Source organism: Magallana gigas, chromosome 1, assembly GCF_963853765.1.
Source record: "Magallana gigas chromosome 1, xbMagGiga1.1, whole genome shotgun sequence".
NCBI lineage: Eukaryota > Metazoa > Mollusca > Bivalvia > Ostreida > Ostreidae > Magallana > Magallana gigas.
In genome coordinates this window covers 70798057-70824877 of record NC_088853.1, presented here as the reverse complement: position 1 = coordinate 70824877, position 26821 = coordinate 70798057, and the positions used below count along the sequence as shown (strand labels likewise).

The 26821-nt window shown below is 35.8% G+C and overlaps 1 protein-coding gene, 1 long non-coding RNA gene and 1 other non-coding gene across 3 annotated transcripts; 2 read left to right on the top strand and 1 right to left on the bottom strand.

Annotated features, from left to right (window-relative positions):
• Positions 1–18: 18 nt before the first annotated feature.
• Positions 19–4958, bottom strand: LOC136272070 (uncharacterized). The gene is made up of 5 exons (XR_010709957.1): positions 3978–4958; positions 3248–3866; positions 1963–2156; positions 1739–1873; positions 19–1598 (listed from the first exon to the last, which is right to left on the bottom strand). It is a non-coding gene; the product is annotated as an uncharacterized lncRNA (long non-coding RNA).
• Positions 4959–6790: 1832 nt separating this feature from the next.
• Positions 6791–24496, top strand: LOC117687677 (uncharacterized). The gene is made up of 3 exons (XR_010709948.1): positions 6791–6932; positions 8269–8817; positions 22987–24496. It is a non-coding gene; the product is annotated as an uncharacterized protein (transcript).
• LOC136272050 (RE1-silencing transcription factor B-like) lies at positions 13486–20934 on the top strand. The gene is made up of 2 exons (XM_066072826.1): positions 13486–13774; positions 19362–20934. Exon 2 carries the CDS (start codon positions 19362–19364, stop codon positions 20061–20063), a length of 702 nt encoding a protein of 233 aa, XP_065928898.1. The 5' UTR covers positions 13486–13774; the 3' UTR covers positions 20064–20934.
• Positions 24497–26821: the final 2325 nt, after the last annotated feature.

Below are 26821 nucleotides of genomic sequence, written 5' to 3'. Positions count from 1 at the left end.
CACTTTGAGTACAAAAAGGTCACACATACTAAACTACAATATTTTGGTAAAGGTAATGCAAATTGTTCACAAAATATCAACTGTAAATAAAGTTCAAAGTATTTACTTCTGTCTATATTAACTGTAAAATTTTAAATGTAACTAAATTGATGTCATGTTGAACAACCCAACCCCCCTTTTCACTTACATTTCAAAATCAGAATTTCTTATCTATATGCATTTAAATTTGCCCCAAAAAATCAATATGTGCATTGAAAAGTTATATAATCATAAAATTGATTGCTGGACAATTCAAATTATCCACTGATTATCCAGGGACCTTGACCTGATCTACAAATATCAATAAATTTTCGTGATTATATCAAGGGTATGAAGAATATCAATATTTTTCGTCTTAGCAAGATTAAATTTTTCCTGTAAAAAGTGACAATTAGATGCTTATGTTTTACGTAATCTAGATTTTCCATACCAAATGTACATACAATTTTCGCTATCATGTTGACATCATCATCCACATCATGAGCATTGTGTGATTCATGACAAAAATATTTAGCTAAAAATTCTTGCTTATAACTAGCAATTTGGGTACCTTTGAACAACATAATGGCAAAGTATCCACAAATGTATTCACCATTCCAAGTCTACAAATTGTAAAGGACATAATCTACAAATATTAATAAATTTTTGTGAGTATATCATGTAAAGAGGACATCAAACATCTGCAGAAAACTCACTGACAATATTGTATGAAGAGACGATAGAAATGCAAAACAAATGTGTTAAATGTCGCACATTACTTTTCGAAAAACAAACACAATTTTGCTAACAATCTTTGATCTGTAGTAACACGAGGTTTCTCTATACAATTTTTTGCAGTAAAAATATTTCTCAAATCATCATTACCACCTCTCTGCCAAACAAGTTTCAAATGTTGTAAATTAAGACCGGAACCTGCAATATTTTCTGCTGTTGCTAATTTGAGTACACCACTGGCTACAAGACAATGAAGACTATCAATATTTTGCGTCGTGGCAAGATTGTATTTTTCTTGTAAACAGTGACAATTAGATGCATATGAATGTTTTACATAATCTAGTTTTCCGTACCACTTGCACATAAAATTTTCGCTAACATGTTGACATCGTCTACTGCATTATGAGCATTGTATGATTCAAGACAGAAGTGCTTAGCTAAAAATTCTTGCTTATAACTGGCAATTTTGGGTACTTTTGAACGAAATAATGACAAAGTATCCACAAATGCTAACACATAATTCAAAAATTCGTTCATCATTCCAAGTCTACAAATTGTATAAGACAAAATCCGAAAATCAAAGACCCTTCCATTGTGTGCAATTAAAATGACATTGCCTATATTTTTCAAAAAATTGAAAAATTTTGAAAATGCTTGTGATATTGAAACTGTTGCAACTTGTGTTCCATGAACTGTCATGCGTTCTCCATCCCAGGATATTCCTGTCGTCTGCTCAGCTTTTTCATTGATAGGTACCTTCGGGGAAACATAACATGAAAACTTGGCATTGGTAGACATATCCTGTGCAGCAATCTGTGTTATGTGAGGCATTAATCCTCTCTGGACTGAAATAGACACCATTCTACTGAGTTTAAAACTACCAACGTGTATAAATATATATAATAATCTGAATAAATGTAATATAATTTTAATACTTTGGTATTTCAAACTCAAAAAAAATTCAAATAAAATTATGTATTCTTACTCAATCCAGTAGTTTTCAGATCAATTACGACCCTATTTTCTTAAACATCATCCAGATGATCGACCTTTGCAAATCCTGGTTTTGAAACAGCTTCAGGAATGGTTTGAATGTCTACTTGGTCAGATAGTCCAACTTCTGAAGATATGCAGAAAGTTCTTATTATTTGTAAAGGTTCCATTCATACTGAAATCAATCCAAAACTAATGTCTGTAATTGTACTTTACCTGATTGATATGTATCTCCTTCAGCTGCTTCATTGGCGCCTTTTTGAGTGATCCTCTCCTGCTTCAACTCCAATCACCGCCGCTTCTTCCCAGGCAACTGTCACCTTTCCTGTCGTTTTTTTCCCTTCATTGTCCATCTTCTCTGAGTATTTCTGAGTATAATGACCAGGGGATAGACTGTATTCTCTAAATACCTGAAAATATCTTATTTTTCATTAAAAATAACATCCATAATTACACGTATTCATAAAAATTGATGCCAATAATCACACTAAGAAAATAAGATCTTCATATATACATGATCTAGAAATATGTCTTATCAATGGGTTAATTTTTGCATTTCAAAAAAAAATACGTAAAGTGCTAAAATTGGCAAAATCTGTCAACAATAAACTCAACAATAAACAAACATCATAACATTTTACACTTCTACCTCTGGCAAGTATTTTCGACCTTCATTTATACATGCTGCAGTAACTTTAACACGAAAATCAAGGTTTTCAATTTCCCCGTAATGTAGATGTTTAGGTGCTCGGAACCTGACTGCTCGATTTGCATGTTCACATCACTGTACAATGAAGCTTTGGCTATCACAGGTTCAAATATTTTATGAAGCTTTTTCTTCAAAATTGGGTCACTTAATGATGTCTTGTAATGTTAACTCTTATGTAAGTAAGTCTCGGAACACACTTGGTATGGTCCCCAAACTGGTATGGCACTAGTGCTGCCAGGTTCTGGCGCATGCCATCTGGATCACCTTGATTTTTTGCAAAGATATTCTTGATGCATTTTGTAAAGTGCTGAATCACCTGATTGCTGATCTTTGATTCTTTACTGCAAGTCATATAAATGCTTGACAATTTTTTTCACACAGTGGCTACCGTCCAGTTTTTTCTTGATTCTAACCCCCAGTTCATTCTCAATTCTTGATATCACAGTGTTGTCTCCGTCGCCCTCAATAACTTCAACTGGCGTCTTTTGCGACATCTTTTATTGCCTGAATCCCTGATGTTCATTCCATTAACTTAGATGAACCCCTGTGATTCCAGACACATCTATGGTTACGGACCTTTTGTCCGGGTCTATTTCGTTTCCACCATTTACAAACTGAACAAGTTCGATGTTTAACAACAGTTTTGAGAACTTTATTACCAAACTTACTTGTGCAGAGCAAAAAAATGTGGCCTGTTGAATGTTTGAATTTTTATGATAATGAAAATTGACACAACATTTAGGATATTTTAATATATACAATTTAATCACTAGTTTTAGTGTTTTTTCTTACCTGTGAGACTATCAAATCCCTTTTTTTGTCAGCCATGATCTGCTCACACAGACGTTCCTTTTCTTGTCAAAGGTTTAAACTTTAACTTCTTAGGAACAACTATTCCTTGCCCTCTCATCTTGGATTTTGTCTGGCCTACCTGTACATTCTTGCACATTTGATGTTTTCCAAAAATAAAAAGTATCCCTTACTGACCAATTTATGTATGTAAATAATTCACATAAGCTGTTGTTTGCCATAGATATTTACTTCTAGGTATTTTTAAAAAAACAAAAATTGTAAATTATTCATGTTCTTACACTTCATAATCATCATCATAATCATTATGATTTTCTGAATCAAAACTTCCTGTTTTCTCTTCAAGGACATTAGCTGGTTTCATAAGTATTAGATCACTAAATTAACAAATGTGTAGAAATAGGTATCACTTTTTAAAACAACAATTTTATTCAAGATAGGGGTTCTATGAAATGTGCAGCCATTTGTCATTCATTATGATTATAAGAATCTTATAATGTGTACCCAATAAATTCTCCATCTATAACTGCAGTACCTAACTCCTCATCAAGTTGCATGCTGAACGAATGGTGCATTCTTTTCTTCCAAGTTTGAGATGTCACTAAAACAGTATTTAATTTGTGTTTTAAATTAATGTGAAATGCTCTATGTGTTCATTTATTCTCCACTAAAGCAAACAATTGGATTGTACCATACTTTATTAAATGCTAACCTCATTTCAGCATCGAAAGATGCTTCTGTTGCACTGGCCATACGTTTTTAAGCATAAGCCTCCATCAGTTTCCTCGCTCGTCTCTCCATGCATTTCAGATTTTTGTGTGATATTGATGGGAGATCTAAGGTAGTACGGAAATTGTTGACTCGTTGTGGCCCTCCAATTAAGTCAATCATTGCTGCAATAACACACTCAGAAAATGAGAAATGCTCATTTACATATACATGAACAGTTCTATTTTAAACAGCTTATAGCATCCTATGCAAAATCAAAAACATTATGAAATTAACTGCACCCAATTTTGTGTTCACTGTGAATATTTTCTGTCCTCTTGTTGATGGTTTGGTGTATGTACTGCCGTATGGGACGTTATTCAACTGACCCCAGTTGCTGCACTACAAAAACCCTCCCAACCCCATCTTCATTCCACCTTTAATGTTTTCATATGTAAGTTGTAATGGTCCCATCTTACACACTAAACAATGACTTAGCGAATCTATTGAACATCTCCATTCTATGACTCGGCGACCTTTTTTCCACTCTTCAATCTCAATCTTTCTTGAATTCAACAGTCTTTAATAGCCTGGGCAACAGTCTTCACATACATTAAAATTACGGTTATTTATTTATTTGTTATTATTTTGGAACATAATTATCATATAGGCCACATTCACGACACCTCGTCATGAATGTGGCCTATTGGATAATTATGTTCCAAAATAATGTTTTGTTTGACACGCTTACGTCTTACATTGTCTCTTTTCTCACGTATCGCGGCCTTATCGGTTGAAAATCGCCATCGGTGGTCTCGGACGACTGTACACAAGGACACCACCATTGCATTTTACGCGCAGTCTCGTGAGTGCGTGATTTTTTAAAATCATCAAAATGAAAAGTCATTTACTTTTCTATAACATGTATACGTGATGAAACAGCAAACAAAAGGCACATTTTACACTAACTAGGTTTTTAAAAATATTTGTATTTATATCCGACCACCGATGAGTCACGACACAGAAACTTTAGTGACGTGGTCTAATGAGGTACGGATACCTTAAAAAAATAATATATAATTATTTCATATAAATATCCTGGCGAATACATGCTTAATCTCTTCTTTTCCAAATATGAAATAATGAAATATCTTAAAACGGTGCCAAAACCACTATTACAGGCGCTTTCTCCCGTGCATGACTTAAAATTTAATTATTCTTTAATTTTAGACTAACCCACAAACAAGCCAACACGCGTTTGAGTTTTCAGGCTTTGATGTAGAAATTGTATGAAATGAAAATTTGAATGATTTTAGTATGCTTCAGCACCAAAATAACGATAGCTTACAACTTAAATCCTTCTACAGTGAAAATGAAATAACACATTAGAGAATTAAAGTCCTTACAAACAGAGATAGTTTGAAGGTTCCAGTAAATGTTCTACCAAATATCTATCTTTACACCTTACTAAAATTCTTACAGTAGTGAAGGAAAACCTCAATAGTACTGTACAGCAATATACCCCAGAGGTGGCATGAATCAGGTGGATGCTAAAAAAAAAGCTCTAAAGAATTATTAGAAACTTTCAGGTCACAAAATCTTACCAAAATCAATAGCATCAAAACGTACGACTATTCCCCATGACAAAGTAAAATCTAGGCTTTTTGATTTCAGTTGTTTCTTCAATAAAAATGAAAGTCGTAAAAATGCTCACTTGTCATTGGAAATCTAAAAAAAAATCTTGTTAAATACCATTCCGATTACACACACTAGTACTCTGAAATTGACATTAAACAGATGCTGAGTTTCTGATAGACGATATATGTAGTTGTTGGAAATCAAGTCTTCAAACAATCTGTTGTAATTCCTATAGGTATCAATTGTGCCCTACTGTTAGCAGAATTTTTTTTGTATTCTTATGAAGCAGAATTTATTTAAAAGAAACTACGTAAAAAAAAAACAATAAATCACTCGCTGTGGCCTTTAACTCAATATCCAGGTATATCGACGACGTATTATCAATTAACAATTGTTGTTTCCATACTTACGTCGACTCGATATATCCCAGTAAATTCAAAATGAAAAAAAATACCACAGAGTCTGCGTCATCTGTTTCATATATAGATATTTCACTGGAAAAGAACATTAATGTTCACAGGACACCAACACTTTATGATAAACGCGATGACTTGAATTTTTTATAGTCATCTTTCCTTACTTATGAAGCAATAAACTTTCTTAACCTGCATATGGTGTTTTTGTCTCTCAGTTAATTTGATACGCAAGGGCGTGCTTTTCGTATGAACAGTTTCTAAGGCGAGGCAAGCTACTGACAAACGAGTTGATAAATCAGGACTATCAACAGTTTCGTTTGAAGTTATCTTTTCGTAAGTTATATGGTCGATACAACGACCTTGTCAGCAAATACAATCTTCCACTGGTTCGCAGGCTGACTGACGTTTTTCATACTAATTGTCAGACCATAATTAACACCTACATGTAATTGTTTACGGACTTTTCCGTTTTTTCCAGACTACGACAAATTTAAAGAGCACACGGCGGTTGTGGCAGGTCAGCAGAGGATGCTCACTCCTCTTTATACTATAGCTACCCTCCATCTTTTTAGAGATCCGCGTTGCTCCGCTATGAATTTGTATTTCTTTTTATGGACTTTTGAGATGGTTGATGGTTGTCATTTTTTTCATTTCTAACTAGTTTCCGTAATCAGTGTCTGTATGAGTACATAACTTTTCCGCAAAAGTAAAGGGGAAATAATCAGTAAATTTATTAACATTTTATCTGATCGAACAGCACACATGAAAACCTCATGCCCTGTAATGAGGAGCACTGAGGATTTAAAAACCCTCTATAGATATCCAGTTGTCATTGAACGCTTACCAACGGAACAAACAGGGAAATAAAAACAAATCACCAAAAAACTCAAACCCGCTTTCCATTTGTAAGTAGCTTTTTGAATTTCGTTGAATATTTTGATTTATCACATATGGATAGTGATGACTTAAAACTTTATTTAAAATTATCTGAATTGAACTCTTTACAAAACAATTGTTGGTGAAACAAGAATAATATTGGGAAATTCCTATTGGTGTTAAGCAATGAAGATCATACTGTATGAAACGCGCATGAAAAAAAACAGAACTCGTTTCTTTTAATTGCATATTGGTCATTTTTTTTAGTTTAAATCATTGTTTGCCAGACAAAGATTTAAAACAAAATTTGATACCAACTATTTATAAAATTATATATCAAACGTTATCAAACTTTATGGCATATTCCTTGATATTTTAGTATATTAAAGTCTATCTCAATTTATTTATGCGATAGGTTTTGTTAAATTGTCTGAAAAGATATGCTTCAGAATTCTGATGTTAAAAAAAACAAGACTTCTCCCTCGAAAAGCCCGTTCTAGCTTGCCAGGTTTCAATACTCGGCTAAAATTAAACGGACATTTCATATTACGTACGAAATGAATGTACCCGAATAATAACACTTTGTGCGAGTTATCTCGAGTAACTTCCGAATGGAGAAAAGATGACATTTCCCATTATAAATCTTCGTTAAGAAATCTTTTAAGTATATGTGAATTTTCAAGAGTGAAAAATGGTAACGTCTCAATGTGTATATCTCGGATGTTTTCCCTTTTGTAGATTTCAACTCCTTTAAAAGGTATGGTCATTACATATTGCTTAGGATACCTAGATCATTGCTTTCATAAATGCAAACGTTATACGTTAGAAATTGGTAATAAGTTAAGAATAAGACAGAAAAATGTACAAAAATGTATTCAAAGTTATTGTTTTGATTACTTTTTTTGATCTTTACTTAAATAAACACGCAATGAGGCACAATTAAGATCTTTCAAGTAATACATCATCTGTTTTTCCCCAAAGGGTATTTCACACACAGGAACATCATACGAATATTCAAAGTAAGAATCTTTTCTCCATTCGGAATTACTTAGGACACCCCGCAAAATTTTGTAAAGGTTATCATGCAGGGTCCTTTTACGGTTATTGCATTGCAAAAACTCCGTAGAGTTTCTATTTTGGACTGAGTTATTAAACCTAAATCGGTTATAGGAGGGTGTTTTAATACAGATAATCTGGACTTGATTTTATTCCAGTGAATGGATGCAATTTTGGCAGGCATTTCTAATTTTCGCTATATTACGGAAAAAGCAGAATCCTTGGATATAGAATGATAATGGTTATCTATATTAAGTTCGTTCATGCACGAAAAAGTAAAATGTAAATCAAAACCTTTATTTGTTTCAGTAAAGAACATGAGCGGTTCTGGACAATCCTCGGCGCCTCACCGTGGCACACCCACTGAAAATTTCATCCGTTTATGTCATCTGATTACAACCATTTGTACGGACATTCTAAGAGACGTCCTCAATCATTATATTCAACCTGCTGATCTCCGATCAAAGCTTGATCAATACAAACAGAAGCTTGGAACCATCGCGAACGTTCAGCAAATGGAACTACTCTTTCCAGCAAATAGAAATACAACGTTGACCGCCAATGACCTGGATATTTCTGTGCTTTACATTCTTTTACGATACATTTGCAATATCCCTGAACACAGAAGACGCTGGGGATACCAACCAGAACCAGGTGATAACAGTATTGCTGCCTGCATAGAAAGGATACGAATTCAAAAGAATAGGGTATTAACCAGGGAAACAAACGTTACGATCGAAGATGCAGATTTTCAAAATCGATGGGCTGAGCTTCAGGATGCTGTTGTTGAATTAGAGAAACAGTTGATCGGTGGAAACTTGTATGCACGGAGAGTAAACGATTCTATTGGAACGGAAGGTGAGTATAAACGACTAAAATCCGTACTCCCCACGATAAAGCTCTGACATTAAGACCACTAAAATGTGACTGAATGGGATATATTTTAAGACCTTACAGTTAACATTCCGTTGACTAAATGGCAGAATTTCATCTTGTGAATGTGAAAATGCAATATTTTAATAAGCGATGTCGTTATACAGATGTTGATTTCGGAGTGAGGGGTAGACAATTTTTCACAAGAAATTGGTCCATATACTTTTGCTTGAGAACAAATCCAATATTTTCTTTGTTTTGAACTATGAACCCATGTGCCTTTGAAACATCTAAATTGAAAGTAAAAAAATCAGTATCATGAACATCTTGTGTTCAAAAGCTAAGTGTTTTGCAAATGGGGTTTGAATTCAAACTACTTTCATTAGTTAACAAAATCAGTATTCTCACACACCAAAATCTTTTTACCTCACCTGAGCCAAAGGCTCAAGTGAGCTTTTCTGATCACAATTTGTCCGTTGTCTGTCGTTGTCGTCGTTGTCGGCGTTGTCGTCGTTGTCATAAACTTTTCACATATTCATCTTCTTCTCAAGAACCACCAGGCAGATTTTAACCAAATTTTGCACAAACCACCACTAGGTGAAGGGGATTCAAGTTTGTTCAAATGAAGGGCCACGCCCTCTTTAAAGGGGAGATAATTGAGAATTATTGAAAATTTGTTGGTATTTTTCAAAAATCTTCTAAAAAACTATTAGGCCTGAAAAGCTTAAACTTGTGTGGAGGCATCCTCAGGTAGTGTAAATTCAAGTTTGTTCAAATCATGGTCTCCGGGGGATGGGAGGGACCACAAGAGGGGGATCAAGTTTTACGTAGGAATATATAGAGAAAATCTTTAAAAAAAATCTTCTTCTCAAAAACTACCAGGCCAGAAAAGCTCAAATTAGAATGGGAGCATCCTCAGATAGTGTAGATTCAAGTTTGTTCAAATCATGGTCCCTGGGGGTAGGGTGGGGACGCACGAGGGGTTTCAAGTTTAACATAGGAATATAATAGAGAAAATCTTTTAAAATCTTCTTCTCATAAACTATTAGGCAAGAAAAGCTCAAATTAAAATGGAAGCACCCTCAGGTAGTGTAGATTCAAGTTTGTTCACATTAAAGTCCCTGGTGGTATGTCAAGTTTGTTCAAATCATAGTCCCTGGTGGTATGGTGGGGCCACAATGGGGGTATGGATTTTTACATAGGAATATATAGAGAAAATCTTTAAAAATATTCTTCTCAAAAACTATTAGGCCAGGAAAGCTCAAATTAAAATGGAAGCATCCTCACGCGGCTATGTTAAGGCTGTCCGAAGCTAAATATATATCGAAAAATGATACTATTCTAATTATCAAAAAATACTTTAACCGAGCGAGTTCTTTTTAAACTTTTATTACATATATGAACAGTGACATCCAACACTATATTTGATATATTTTTGTGACGTCATATATTTTTCTTAAGCACGTGACGGGTGTATTCTAACACGGTAAATAATCTATAAAAATCGCATCGGCACAAGTGAATAATGACATTAAATCAAAAATATTTTTATGAAAACTCCTTCGATAAGTAATGTGTTTTGCAGTTCTTGCTGGGGGTTCATATAAATATTTTGTTTATTTGAAATATTGTCAAAACATTTTTTTATACTCCATATCGGTGATATTGAATTTAGTATCACTAGCATTTACAACAGTGTCTATGTAAAGGAATGAAGCGGTTTCATTATGCACAATGAATATCACTTATTACGTTACGATACATTCCCTAAGAACGATCGAAAGGAATGCAGATCGTGACGTCAAAGTTAACTATGACGTCATATCTTATGAAGTACAGACAAGTGACTTGCTGATATCGCTGTGAAATTAATCGGGCAGCCTTAACATAGCCGCGCAGGTAGTGTAGATTCAAGTTTGTTCAAATCATGGTCCCCGGGGGTAGGGTGGTGCCACAATTGGGGGATCATGTTTTACATAGGAATATATAAAGAAAATCTTTAAAAATCTTCTCAAAAACTATTAGGCCTGAAAAGCTCAAATGAAAATGGAAGCATCGTCAGGTAGTGTAGATTCAAGTTTGAAAATCATTGTCCCTGGGGGTAGGGAGGGGCTACAATTAAGGGGTCAAGTTTTACATAGGATATATAGAGAAACTCTTTAAAAATATTCTTTTCATAAACTATTAGGCCTGAAAAGCTCAAATTAAAATGGAAGCATCCTCAGGTAGTGTAGATTCAAGTTTGTTCAAATCACGGTCCCCGGGGGTAGGGAGGGGCCACAATTTGGGGATCATGTTTTACATAGGAATATAAAGAGACAATCTTTAAAAATCTTCTTCTCAAAAACTATTAGGCCTGAAAAGCTCAAACTAAAATGGAAGCATCCTCAGGTAATGTAGGGGTCATATAGGAATAGAGAAAAATCTTCTTACAGTTACAACAACAAAAGGGGCTTGGTATTTACCAAATAAAAAGAGGTGGATAAAAATTGGCAGATATTTAATTTTTTTTAGCTAGATCTACTGTACTTAGTTGTCAAAATATTTTGATACGGTTATGCTAATTGATTAGAATTAAGTCAATTGTTGCTCAGGTGAGCGATGTGGCCCCTGGGCCTCTTGTCTTATTAATAATATCTATGGTCACAATGTCTTTACATATATATATATATATATATATATATATATATATATATATATATATATATATATATATATATATATATATATATATATATATATCATTTATGTAATTATAAAGAAACATCTGATCTTTACCGTCCTTACTTGATATCAATGGAAATTTTTTCCACATTTGCAACCACATTGCATCATATACAGAAAGTTAACCACAACTTGAGAGAGGTCAATTTTCAATGAAGGTTAATTCGATGAACAAAAGACTGCATACAATTTTTATAATAAGCAAAACGAATTAAAAAATAAAGCGATTAAACGACCCCCCTCCAACCCCCCCCCCCCCCAATTTAACAAACAAACGGAACAATTTTTCATTAAAAAAATCGTCAGTTTAAATATTAAGCCATGCAAATTTAACAAGAGCCCGGTCAGTAGGAAGACAAATAGTAACAAGACAAGAGTAACATTGATCTTTTCGTTTAATAATACAACGGTTGATTTAAACGGTTTTGAGAACAAAAAATCCAATTAATCATAAAAGGCAAAATAATTGAGGTAGAGTTGCAATATTAACCTAGAATTCACTACTGGCTCTAAAAACCCCTGTCCATATGAAAATCCCCTGTCTTCCCCTGTCACCCCCTGTGTTTTCACTGTTATCCCCTGTACATCCCCTGTGTGCCACTGTACGGAGCCCCTGTATACCCTGTCATCCCCTGTGCGCCCCTGTACACAACCCCCTGTGTGCCACTGTAAGCCCCTGTCACCCCCTGTACGCCCCTGTCATCCCCTGTAAGCCACTGTATACCCCTGTGCATGCCCCTACATCCCCTGTACGGCTTCAATATCATTTTCTTAATTCAACTATTGAAATCACATGTGTTATATTTTAAGCTATATTTGCACTCAACAGCGCTGAATCACAAGACACACTTTTATCGTAATTTTAGAAATCACATGTTTTAGTTGATAATTTATTGATACTTCAATAATCATGCTAACAACTAAAGATTTGAGATTCACCGGGTGGTAAACCTCAGGTGAGGGCGGTAATTATTTTTGTATTATGTGTGCAAGCCTTCAGGGCATGTAGTCTTTTGGAGCTTGGGTACATCACTACTCCCTAATGTTTAAAATATTTAGACATAAAAATACAACATAGAGTGAATTATTTATTTTTTTTAATTGTCTACAGATATATGTACACTTTACTTATGAATATCTTTAGTCTATGAATCATATGATTCTTGGTAATAAACAACATACTAGAAACTAACTGAAGATCAAGCGCGGTACATGGTTTTTAATTTTCTATATAAAATTATCTAAACATATAGGAGCGAACAAAAACTAAAAATCAGTCAAAATATAGATTTTACAATCAGCTATGTAACGATAGCGTACACCTTTCTTCTTTTTTCTAACCAAGTTCTTGGTTATACCTTTATCAATTTCTCGTGAATAGCAAAATAAAGCTTCAATAGCTTATATAAATTTGCCTAAGAAATTATTTTATTATGTTTGTTCAATACGTTTCTGACCGGCTTATTGGACTCTTGAATTTTAACTGATATTTTAATCTCATAATCAATTTCATTAATTTCCAAAATCTAATTGGCATACCCTTTTTTACTGCAAAGTGGAAGATATCAAAGATAATTTAATTAATTGCCAGTGAACAGAAATCTGTCGCCAAGGTTAGAAAATGTAAATGTGTTTTCTATACATGTAGGAGGTTTTATAGATATCAAGAAATTAAAAAAAAAAAGATTAGTAGAGAGAGAGAGAGAGAGAGAGAGAGAGAGAGAGAGAGAGAGAGAGAGAGAGAGAGAGAGAGTTTGCATTGATTTTGAATTATTAAATATATAGTTTACCCGGGAATTAATTTTCTAATAAGTAAACATGCAATCCTAATTTTTATTACCTATTCTTTATCATTCCGCAGCCCTGGTCAGAACATACACAACATACTATACTAGCTATAGTGTTTTCTATACATGTAGCCTAAGGAGTTTATACAGAGAGAGAGAAGGAAAGAGAGAGAGATTGCATTGATTTTTAATTAAAAGTTACTAATAGTTTAACCGGGAATTAATTTCCTAATAAGTAAACATGTGTAACGATTTTAAGTTATGTAATGTTGAATCATGCGTACGGCACATGATAGCTGTGTTTGTATTGTCGCCTAGCAACCAGCGGAGACGTGACCCACAGAGGGTATATAAACGAGCGCATCGCAGCTGCAGCGTTCTTTTCCCTAGCAGTCTTCATAGAGAAGAGAGAGAGAAATTGCGAGACTAAGGTACGGTTTTGGTAGGTGGGTTGCCTTGAGAGATAGGCTTACCACATTTTCATAGTTAATAGGACCAACCGTGTTTGCCACTAGTTGGTTATTATAGAGGCTGTCCTCTCGGAGGTTAGCCTGGCTTAGTCGTCGCTGATACTCTAGTAGTATTAGGGAAGGGGTACGCCTTTAGTTAGAGGTTGTACACTGTCCGTCCTGCATAAGGCATTAACACAGTGACTGCCTCTACTAAGGGTTTACCTCTTCAGTAGGTTACCCAGCTAGGGCGTGCCGCGGGTATTCACTACCGCCTGAATAAGGCATATAATAGTGTTTACCTCGTGGTATTAATAAAGTTACAATCCCGGCCGACCAGATTCATTTGTGATTTTACCCTAAGTAAGGGAAGGCCATTTTGTAAATATTTGTAGGCCAATTGTAATCACTTATCATTTTAGAGAGGAAAATTATTATTGTTCGATATTTTTTTATATTCAACCCCCAGACCCTAGAATTGACTAGGTACGGACCCCTCGACACGTTACAAAAATAAATGGTGGCAGCGCGGTGGGATCTGGGTAACTGTTGAATTATTAGCTGATTACTTTATGTGAATTTTGGTCGGAATAAATTCTTTTGATTGTATTGTGTTTACTTTTAAATTATGATGAGCGCATAAGAAAAAGAATTGCGGCAGTTGCATGACGGGTTGCCTAAGACAGCTGAGAAATCGCACGCCAGAGATTCAGGCATACCTGACAGCAGGCACACCACATTACTGGGTGAAAAGTCATATAAGAGTTCTGGTGCGAAACCTAAGCAATTAAAGAAGACCACCAGTTTTCTTGGAGATGACGAGCCTAGTTTTGTGGAAAATTTCAATGAGCTGACAAACCGCAAGCAACGTGTATCAAGTACACCATATATCGACTCTGCAGCCATTGATGACCCAGATGACTCAAGGCCTTACAAGGACAATGTAACACGCAGGCGTCAGAAAAAGGATGACAATGAGCCCGTCCGATCAGGAGTTAAGGCAGACAAGTTTGATGGTAGTTCATCCTGGGTTGATTTCAAATCACATTTTGAAATTTGTGCCGCCCTTAACAAATGGTCTGTTTCAGACAAGGGGATGCATTTGGCGGTATCATTGAGGGGTCAAGCCCAGGGTGTTTTAGGAAACCTACCAGAGGGTGAGAAGTGCAACTACAGACTATTGTGCAAGGCGCTTGAAGAGAGGTTTTCCCCGACAAATCAGACAGAGCTCTATAGAGCTCAACTGCGTGAGAGACGACAGAAAGCCTCAGATTGATTGCCTGAATTAGGTGAGGATATAAGGAGGCTTACCAATCTTGCCTACCCAACAGCACCAGTTGAGGTAAAAGAGACGCTTTCCAAAGAGCAGTTTATAGACGCCCTGAGAGATAGAGACATGCGTCTAAGGGTTCGACAAGCAAGACCCATTGATCTCAATGATGCCGTGAGACATGCTGTTGAGTTGGATGCTTTTCAGGCGGCAGACCATCGAATGCACGACAGTCCAACCTATGCAAGGTCTACACAGAGTGATGAAGAAAAGTTAGACCCAATATCGGTGTTGACAAAGGCGGTACTTGACCTTCAAAATGAAATAAAAATTCTGAAGAAAGACAGAGACCATCCCACAGTAGATACGCATAAAAGAGGCGGACAAAAATCTACTGTAGTTTGTCATTATTGTAAACGGGAAGGACATGTCAAAGCCAAGTGTTTCAAGTACTTAAAGTTTTTAGATAAGACAAAGAGTTCAGACCAAGGTCCATCGAAGAATGGTCTGCCTAAATCCAACAAACCAAATACAAAAAGTTCTGCAGGAAGGTCTGGTGTCACCTACAAAGTTGGAGAGGCTGGCATGTTTTTACATGCATTAGTAAATGGCAAAGCTGTTAAATTGCTGGTAGATTCATGAGCTACCCTGAGCATATTATCTCCGGATATCTTAAACTCCGTTGGTTTTCGGAACTCACAGCTTGTGAGGCTGAGTAGACCAATAGTAACTGCAAATGGTACGCCACTAAAGACTGACGGTCTACTAACAATCAACATGCAGTTAGGGAATGACAATTTTGCACAAGCGTTTGCCGTTGCAGAAATAGGGGTTGATGGTATACTAGGTCTTGATTTTCTGAAAGACCACCATTGCTTCATAGATATGGAATCCCTGTCACTGAAAGTAGGAGGCAAACGGCATGCTTTACACATGGAAGGTAAAATTGGCTGTTGCAGGGTCACATTAGCAGATGATGTTTGTATACCACAGAGTTGTGAGGTTGTCGCCAAGTGCAATGTTTTACCTCCAATATTTGATAAAGTCCCAGAATTAGGTCTAATAGAACCTTCATGTCGGTTTATGGAGTCAGACAGAGCCTTAGTAGCGCGAGCTCTTGTAACTGGAGAAAAATTTGCACCAGTTAGAATGTTGAACTTGTCTGATCAAGTTCTTAATGTGTATAAGGGGACATTAGTTGCAAACCTGGTGCCAATAGAAAATGTAGAGGATGTAAAGGATGATGAATGCTTTGACGACAATCAACAGGCAATGCCTGATCACCTCCATGATCTTTACGAACGAACAATAAAAGGAATGGGTGCCAAAGATGCCAGTTTGATATATAAGTTTTTAATGCGGTATTCAAAGTTATTTGCTGTATCAGATGCAGAATTAGGGAAGACAAATGTGACTGAGCATAAGATTGATACTGGAAGTGCACAGCCCATCAAACAACGCCCAAGACGACTTCCATTTCACATGCAAACAGAGGTTGATAAACATGTGGATGACATGATGAAGAGAAATGTTATTGAAGAGTCAACAAGTCCATGGTCGTCACCTGTCGTCCTTGTTAAAAAGAAAGACGGTACAACCAGATTTTGCGTCGATTATCGCAAGCTTAATGGCGTGACAATCAAAGACGCTTACCCCTTGCCAAGGATTGACGACTCACTAGATCAGTTGAATGGAGTCAAGTGGTTTTCCACTCTTGATTTAAACTCTGGATACTGGCAAGTGGAAATGTCTCCGGATGATCGTAGCAAGACAGCTTTTGCTACAAGAAGAGGCTTATATCAATTTAAGGTCATGCCATTCGGGCTTTGTAATGCCCCGGCAACCTTTGAGCGTCTGATGGAGACAGTTCTAAGAAATCTTCAATGGGATATCTGTCTAGTGTATCTAGATGATATCATTGTGGTAGGAAATACTATAGAGGATATGATTCAAAATCTTACTCTAGTGTTCGACCGCTTACTGGCTGCTGGTCTCAAATTAAAAGCGCGTAAATGCACATTGTTTGCAAAAGAAGTAGAGTATTTAGGTCATATCGTATCTGAAAGAGGGATAGCAACGAGCCCCGAAAAGATCAAAGTGGTTAAACAGTGGCCTATTCCATCTAACCTCACTGAGTTAAGGTCATTTGTAGGCTTCTGCAGTTACTATAGAAGGTTTGTGCCAAATTTTGCAATGATTGCAAAACCGTTACATGACTTGACGAAGAAGAATATAACCTTTAGATGGAACGATGACTGTCAAAATGCCTTCGATAGGCTAAGGAAAGAACTAGCGACAGCTCCAGTTTTAGCTCACCCCGATTTCGATCAAGAATTCATACTTGATACTGACGCTAGCAATGAAGCCGTAGGCGGGGTGCTCTCGCAAATACAGAATGGAGTAGAGAGACCTGTAGCATTTGCGAGTAAAAGTCTATCGAAGTCTGAAAGGAAGTACTGCGTTACTCGCAAAGAACTCTTAGCTGTTGTGCTATTCGTCAAACATTTTCGACAATACTTGTATGGCCGAAAGTTTAAAATAAGGACCGACCATAGTTCATTAAAATGGTTGATGAACTTTAAAGATCCCCAGGGGCAGCTGGCTCGTTGGATAGAAATGCTGTCAAGTTATGACTTCTATATAGAACATAGGCCAGGAAAGTTTCACAATAACGCGGACAGTTTGAGCAGAATGCCATGCAAGCAGTGTAAGAGTGATCATAGACTGGATTGCCTTGCTTTAAAGCAGGATTCAGACAATGCCTTTGGTTTCACAGAAGATGTTACTTTGAGTGAAATGCAGGATTCCGATAGAAATCTAGGTATGGTAAAGAAGTGGTTGGCAAATAAAAAGCGTCCTGAATACAATGCCATATCAGGGGAGTCCATGACTGTAAAATCGTTATGGTCTCAATGGGATAGATTGATTTTACATGAAGGTGTTCTATACAGAAAGTGGGATGATTTGATTTCAAAGAGTCAAAAATTACAAGCTGTAATCCCAAACGAAGAAAGGAGAACAACTCTAAAATTCTGCCATGATGATCGAGCAGCTGGTCATCTCGGTGTGCATAAAACCTTGGCAAAAATACGACAGTCTTACTACTGGCCGGGCTTGCAAAGAGATGTCAGACAATACATTAGAGGTTGTGAGGTTTGCACCAAGAGGAAGGCGCCTACTATGACAAATAAAGCCCCGATGCAAATAATTGGTTCAGGATCTCCTATGGAAAGAATAGCCACTGACATTCTTGGAGAACTGCCTGAGACTGATAATGGCAACAGATATATACTAGTTGTAGCTGATTATTTTACTAAGTGGACGGAGTGCTTTGCAATGCCTAACATGGAGTCGAAAACAGTAGCTACAAAAATTGTAGAAGAGGTGATTACTCGACTTGGTGTCCCAGACACAATACACTCGGATCAAGGTCGACAATACGAAAGTGAACTCTTCCAGGAGACATGTAAGCTACTTGACATTCAAAAGACACATACGACTCCCTACCACCCACAGTCAGATGGTATGGTAGAACGTTTTAATCGGACTTTAACAACGATGCTCAGTGCCTTTGTAAATCAGCACCACTCCGATTGGGATGTCCATTTGCCATATGTTATGATGGCCTATCGATCATCCATACAGGAAACTACTGGGATGACTCCAAATATGTTAATGTTAGGCCGAGAGACAAAGACGCCACTAGATGTTATGTATGAACCACCTCGTAACATTAAACAGTCTCCGTCAAACAAATGGGTATGGGAACTCCAAGAACGCCTAGAGATTGCTCACAATGTTGTCCGAGAGAATATTGGACAAGCCATGGTTAGACAAAAGCACTACCATGATAGAAAACTGAAATGGAAAACATTTGTTAGCAGTGAAGAGGTATATGTTTTCTTTCCGAGACGAAAGCCCGGGACCTCTTCAAAATTTACAAGCTATTGGCAAGGTCCATATAGGGTTATCAAAAAGATGTCTGACATAACGTATTTGATCAACTGTGGTCCTAAAGGGGGTGAACAAGTTATACACGTTGACCGTATGCGAAAGAAGTATCCGCAGGTACTTTCAAATGAGGAACTTCCACCACTAGAGGAAGATCAAGAGCCACTCGATAAAGAGGGCAAAGATGATGTTGCATATGATAGCCCTGTCCGTAATAATAGACCTGTTAGAGATAGAAGGCCACCTAAATGGCTTCATGATTATTATGTTGATAAACCTGATAAATAGTGTTAAGTATGATAATGTCTGTAAGAGTACAGTGACTTATACTCTTTTCATTTGTTGTAGATGGCAAAGACTAAGACCACTCCAAATTATGAGTTTCGGCGTTGTCCAATGTGTTCCTATTCAGCAAGAAGTGAAGAAGACTACAAAGGACACGTCTTCAAGTGTGCTATGCGGACCTTCCAATGTCCTGTGTGCGACTTCTGTAATAATAAAGAAGCTAACCTGAAGCGACACATGAAGAGATGTCACCCTGGCCTAGCCAAGGAAGAAGTCGTTAAGTTGGGAAGCAAGGAGGATAAGTGTGAAGAAGTGAAAGAACAGCGGGAAGACGATTGGCTTGCTCAAGATCCGGGAGATCTTATTGGAGAAATTTCAGATGAGGATAGCGATAAAGACGATGATGGAGACACCACGAGTGATAAAGAAGCTGAATCTCAAGAGAAAGAGGTAGATGAAAGTTTGCTTGAGGGAAGGATGTTTAGGAAGCCGACAACGCCTTCGCTTCCGATAATTAGTAAGCGGAAATCTTCGGATGTTCACTTGTCTCCTGCACAACCTAAAAAGTTGAGAAAGGAGGATCAAGCCGTGCAGACTTCATTAGGTGGTGAACACTTTGGAAACTCGTTTGGAAGCAGGAGGGACTGCAGAACTCAAACGGATCCTTTGAAAAGAATCCTGACAACGAGAACTGTCAAGAAGTTCAGAGATGGAAATGTTGACACTAAGATCGTTTCTAAAGAAAAAGTTGTGTTTGATATGTGAATCATTTGAAATGCACTTTTTAAAGGAAAATTGTTTATTTCTGCAAAGTTAAGAAACTTTGTAGTTTGAGTACTGATGTTAAATAAATATAACTTGGTAGTTTTCACATTTTATTTACATGCGGGTCGCATGTCATCGAAGGCGTGGGTAGTGTAACGATTTTAAGTTATGTAATGTTGAATCATGCGTACGGCACATGATAGCTGTGTTTGTATTGTCGCCTAGCAACCAGCGGAGATTGTCACGTGACCCACAGAGGGTATATAAACGAGCGCATCGCAGCTGCAGCGTTCTTTTCCCTAGCAGTCTTCATAGAGAAGAGAGAGAGAAATTGCGAGACTAAGGTACGGTTTTGGTAGGTGGGTTGCCTTGAGAGATAGGCTTACCACATTTTCATAGTTAATAGGACCAACCGTGTTTGCCACTAGTTGGTTATTATAGAGGCTGTCCTCTCGGAGGTTAGCCTGGCTTAGTCGTCGCTGATACTCTAGTAGTATTAGGGAAGGGGTACGCCTTTAGTTAGAGGTTGTACACTGTCCGTCCTGCATAAGGCATTAACACAGTGACTGCCTCTACTAAGGGTTTACCTCTTCAGTAGGTTACCCAGCTAGGGCGTGCCGCGGGTATTCACTACCGCCTGAATAAGGCATATAATAGTGTTTACCTCGTGGTATTAATAAAGTTACAATCCCGGCCGACCAGATTCATTTGTGATTTTACCCTAAGTAAGGGAAGGCCATTTTGTAAATATTTGTAGGCCAATTGTAATCACTTATCATTTTAGAGAGGAAAATTATTATTGTTCGATATTTTTTTATATTCAACCCCCAGACCCTAGAATTGACTAGGTACGGACCCCTCGACACGTTACACATGCAATCCTAATTAATTTTCATAACCAATTTTCTATAATTATTTAGATTAACTAAGAGCTGTCATATTGATTTTTAATACATTAATGTTTTATACTAGACCAGATCAATTGATCAAAAAACTTGAAGACACATGATTAACAACTATCTGATTGAAGCTACAGTTTTCAAAGGAGAGGATGTTGACATTATTTCACTCGGTCAATGATTATATAATAGCTACTGTACACAGCCCGTCTTGACAATTTGCAGTTCACGGTAGCAAGAGATGATAGACACACGTGTACACGTATATATACACACAGTTCATCAGATCTGAATGGTCGGTCAGTGATTATATAATAGCTATATACTGTATACAGCCCTTCTTGACAATTTGCAGTGCACGGTAGCGAGATTAAGTACAATGAGGTGACAGACACACGTGTACTTGTATATACACACACGTCCTCATGTCTGGATGCTCGGTAATGCTACACAATAATGCAATAAGTTGTTTAAACACCCCTTATGACCTTTTTGCCAGTCTGTCAAGTAAAGAAACAAGAAATTGAAAATTTCAATTTTTCAGTTCTGAGAGTTTCAAACATGAAAAGATTGAAGAGCTTTAAATTCAGAACATTATTTGGCACAGTGATATGAATTAAAACTGTATATTGCTCTTTTATATTTTTCATTTTATCTGATATTTTTCTGATCCAAAACCCGGACCATTATTTAAGATAATTCATGTGTGTATAATTAAATAGTACCCCGTTACCGGCATTTGCATTAGATCATTCATTAACGGTATCATTGCTCTACAGTGTATATGCATGAGGACAATTTTTTACAATAATGCATTTAGATAACTAAACTGGAAAATGCACACCAGCTGATAAAAGTTAAAAGTGTCAATGGACCGGCCTAATCCCCTTTTCCGAAAAAAATCAACTCTCTCTCTCTCTCTCTCTCTCTCTCTCATGATTTATAAAAAAAAAAACAATACTGACAGCAATTATCAGCGATTTACATGAACTTCACAAAGGCTGTTCAATTCTATGCATCATTACACTGGTCAAAGGTGATCATTTCATCATTTCGATCGGTGTGTGGTTATCTGCACGTGCTGATTATGTTGTGTTGTTATGCGCTTTATCTCAGTCAGGTTACATGGCACATAACATTGCAGATTCACGAACTCCTCCACTTATTTTTCTTTCTTTCTTTTTTATTTTACAAATTACAGAACACGGTCATTTGTTTAAATGCATGTAATAAAATAAGCGGTTTATCGGTATATAAGTATATCTTGATTTGTGTCAATGTTGAGTCAAAATTATTTACGTTTGTAATAATATTGCCCTCTATGAAATGCAAAGAAAAACAAGCACCGTCTAAAACATGAATGCTAAATATAAATTTTTAAAAATCCGAATTAATTAAAAGCTATTTATTTACTTAGCGAGCAGTTAAAGACCGTACAGGGGATGTCAGGGGCATGCACAGGGGTATACAGTGGCTTACACGGGATGATAGGGGTGTACAGGGGGTGACAGGGGCTTACAGTGGCACACAGGGGTTGTGTACAGTGGCGTACAGGGGATGACAGAATATACAGGGGCTCTTTACAGTGGCACACAGGGGATGTACAGGGGATGACAGTGAAAACACAGGGGGTGACAGGGGAAGACAGGGGATTTTCATACGGACAGGGGTTTTTAGAGCCAGTAGTGGAAATAGACAATTTATCATCTTTAAATCAATTTGTAAAAGTGACTATCAAAAATTGCATCGTATGTGCTTTTGGAGACATAATTAAAAAAAGTGCATATGGCGATATTATTTCTTCTTGTGAGTTATTGTTATAAAACATCAATGGAAAATGAGAAGAAAATCAGTTTAATGCTGACTTACTCCTTAAAACAAATATAATTTATCTTTATATGCATTGAAATGTTTCCTTATAGTTACTTAGGAGGAAAAGAACGCCGATCAGTCAGTAAACGCTAAACGATTGAGCAAAGCTTGTTTTTTATAATTTTACAATGTTTTCTTTTTTCTTAATTCAGGTTTTGTGAATATTGGAAGACCACCAAATGATGCTCAATTAGAAAAAGTCAGCAGGTACATCGGTTCTAACTATCTGTTAATAGGAGTGGCGCTGGGGTTGGAAACTAGAGATATAGACCGAATAGACTTAAACAATTATAATGTCCAAACACGGATTTTTCGAATGCTTGTTGCCTGGAGAGACACCGACGGAGGAGCTACAGAAGGAAAATTGATTAGTGTTTTGACAGAATTCCTCAGCTGGATGGATGTTGAAAAAATACGACAAATGTTTCAACGTACAAATGCTAATGCAACATGAATTTGAAATGGCGGGAAAAATATATTTATTGTTTTCATGAATATATTAACACAAAATCTGTCATTGATAATCAACAAGAAATCTTCATTACTCTAACTGATAGAATTTCATGAAATTCTTAGCGCAAATAGAAAATCATAATGTGTCAAGGTTTTTTTGTTTTCTTTTTGTCAAAATTCAATTACCGTCGACCGTTTCCTTTTCAAAGACAAAAACCCTTTCTTTCTATTTGAGATTTCAAAAAGGTATAGACTAATACAAGTCAACTTTGTTAGATGATAAACCTAATCATATATATATATATATATATATATATGTATATGTGTGTGTGTGTGTGTGTTTAAACTATCTTGTTTGATTAGGTGCAACATCCGACCGGTACAAGAAATACTTTAAAATTTGATTTGCTTTCATTCTTGTCATTTCCCATGGAATAGATATCTCAGCATAACACCTTACATATATCATTAATGCAATATAAGTTAAACAAGTAAATTCTACTATCGGTGAGATATCTCAAATGTCTCAGCTAGCTTTCTCTTTTTTTTCAAATTTTGTAATTGCAAAATCTTAGAATGTAAACATTTAAAGAAGTTCATACATTTATACAAATGTGTTGAATATTTATTTAATCTTTTGAATGTATTTGCATAACTTTCTTATCCATCCTTATTCTAGATTTAGTTTAGCACAGTATTACAGCATTCAAAACTAGTGAACTATTTGTATTTTTTAAAGTGTACTTTAACTGTTACATGTATAATTGTTAACTGGCCTTGTATGGCATTGTAATATATCATGTACAACAAGGAGATGACTCTTTGGTTTTTGGAACTTGTGTCCAATCCCTTTTGGCAACATAAATAATTAATAACTAGACTTTGATCCGTGCCTGCACAGGTTGACATTGCGTATCGGACATTTACGAAATAGATATATCGACACATCGTAAAACTGGGTCTGTAAGACATTATTCATGTTTACGATAAAACATATTCTTTCTTTACTCTCCTATGAAATAAAGTGTGATTTTTTGGGCATGTAATCAAATATTTTTTGTCATCAGGAAGACAAAAGTAAGTACTTAGTTAAATAGTTGAAATGTATATTAACTGCTATTTTATACTTTCTCTTATAAGACATCATCATATAATATATATGAACAGAATATATAGCAAATTTCCAATAAAAATTTACCCGTATTTGTATTTTCATTTCTGAGTTTATTTATGATATTGTGGAAACATAAACGAAAGATCCCCTTATAGCATGAATGTATTGCGCAAGCGCAAGGTTGTAAAATTTATAAAAATCCAGCTGATTTCCGGGATTTTTGAGGAATTTTCGTGGATTATTAATTAGCGAAGCTTAACTGAGAAAAAATAAAAACAAATTGGTAATCGTCAAGTACCAATGGCGTCTAGAATATATAAAACAAAAGATAGTATTCTCTGATTTATCGGTATTAAAAAGCAAAAATTCGAGTCTATTATTTTAATATAGTAGTATAAATGATAAGTCAATAAAATATGTTAAACTTAAATCTCACAAAGTTAAGGTGATTAAGACAAAAGAAATTGATTGATAATATGCATCTTACTGATGAAGGTTTAACTGGTGGTATTGTGTCAACCGTCACTGCCGGTTTTACCATAAGGAGTTAAGCAAAGCAATATGTTAATAAGTTTAACTGTTTGCATTTGATTGTTTTGGTAAACTTGATAAACAATAATGTACTTAACTACTAGTATCTCAGAATTGGCGAATACTTAAACACTAAACTTTGCAGAAAGATAGACCGTCGTCTGTAAATGGGTTTAAACTATTAGGTTTGACCTGGCGTAACTTCCGGTCGAAAAGGAAGTATTTAACATTTCTTTTCTTCAAATTTGTCAATAGACACGGATTGACTATTTCTTAAAAAAAAACTTTTTCACAACGAGTTCTTAGAATATTTGGTGACTTCATTAAACAAACCTTTGTCGTTTTACATTTAAGTATGTTCCAGGAATTTCCCTCACAGTAAACATAAAATCTATGATTTTTTTTTCTGTATGAAAACAATTCTTGCAAATAGATACATGTATATAAAATTTGCATAACTTGTTATCACTATGCCTTTTTTTTATTATAGCAACATTAATCTACTTATTTTGGTATCTATCTTTCATAAATATCACCACATGCCTTTAAAGGACGGCCAGCATATTTATAAAACATTGAATGACGTGGGATTGTGGGTGGGATAAATTTCTGCAGAGTTACCCCTAATCCATTATGTTTCACTGATAGTGCTGTATCATTGAGCTGATAAAATGAGTGGGCTCAATTTGCATATCTGAAGCCTCGTAGATCGTACTACAGATTCCTTGTATTTTTCAATCAAATGGACTTCTAAACTGTTCTTATGTAAAATTTAAAGTCAATAAGTTTTGTTAATTAATATACAAAGTCTGAGAACCCAAAACATATTAAATGTATGTTTTAAGCTTAGAAACCTGACCAATATTTGTTTCTGATACCATTCATGAACCGAGTGAATGGTACTTTACCTTTTCTTGTAACGCTTTATCATAGTACATACATATTTTACCACCATTTAAAGAGAGTTTCACATATCATTAAATGAAACTAATACCGCATATGATAAACTTATCAACTAATATCAAGATTTTGCACAACATGACAGGATTTTGCAACTGCATTTGAAGAGTTAACCACATAAAGTGACGATTGAACAACGCAAATATCAGTAGGAAGGCCGAAGGCCGAAGAGCTTATATTGGTGAAAGGTTGGTATGGGATGTGATACGGATGTTGACCTGGTTTGTTGTTTTCATGGTATATGTTTGAATTAAGGAAACTGAGATTTTTTTTATTGAGAAAAAAAAACAACCCTATAACTACGCGGGGGTGTTAAGGAAGCATATGGAATCTGAGTTGCATGTAATTCCGTGAAATCACAAATCTTAGTTATTATGTACATATTCAAATATCTAAGCAACGAAACGTAGATAAAAAACAAATAAAAAATACTGAAGACAATTTTTTTCCAGAATTAGTTTGTGTTACGTAGATTTACACATTGATCACGTCATGACTAAAAGTTGAATGTCGTGTGAATTTGATCGGAAAGCATTGTAAACATATACAAAATATAACAAATCTAAGAACTCTAATAAAGTACTGTGGTGTGATTTATTGAAAATTGAACATAAGAATACTGGGGGAGATGTTAGTTTTATCAATCATTCGCTAAAAGGTATGTAAATTTGCTTTTATTTCTCGGCCAGGCTTTCCTCTGTCGTTGTTTACGATGTAAAAATCCGACTAGAACAACACTACCCCGTATATATTTGACTTGGAATTTATACGTATCGTTAGTTTGATCAATGCTTAAAATGAAAAGTGCTGCTAGAATCCTATGTTATGTGTTGTTTTGATGCAATTTGCCGTTTTCCGTGCAAACTATATAAAAGTTGGGAAGGTTTTACTAGAACCGGATAAATAACTTTTTAATAAGGACAAACATA

What these genes read in the sequence shown, in the direction of transcription:
- LOC136272050 (XM_066072826.1), top strand. Translation starts at nt 19,362, where the DNA reads ATGGCAAAGACTAAGACCACTCCAAATTATGAGTTTCGGCGTTGTCCA.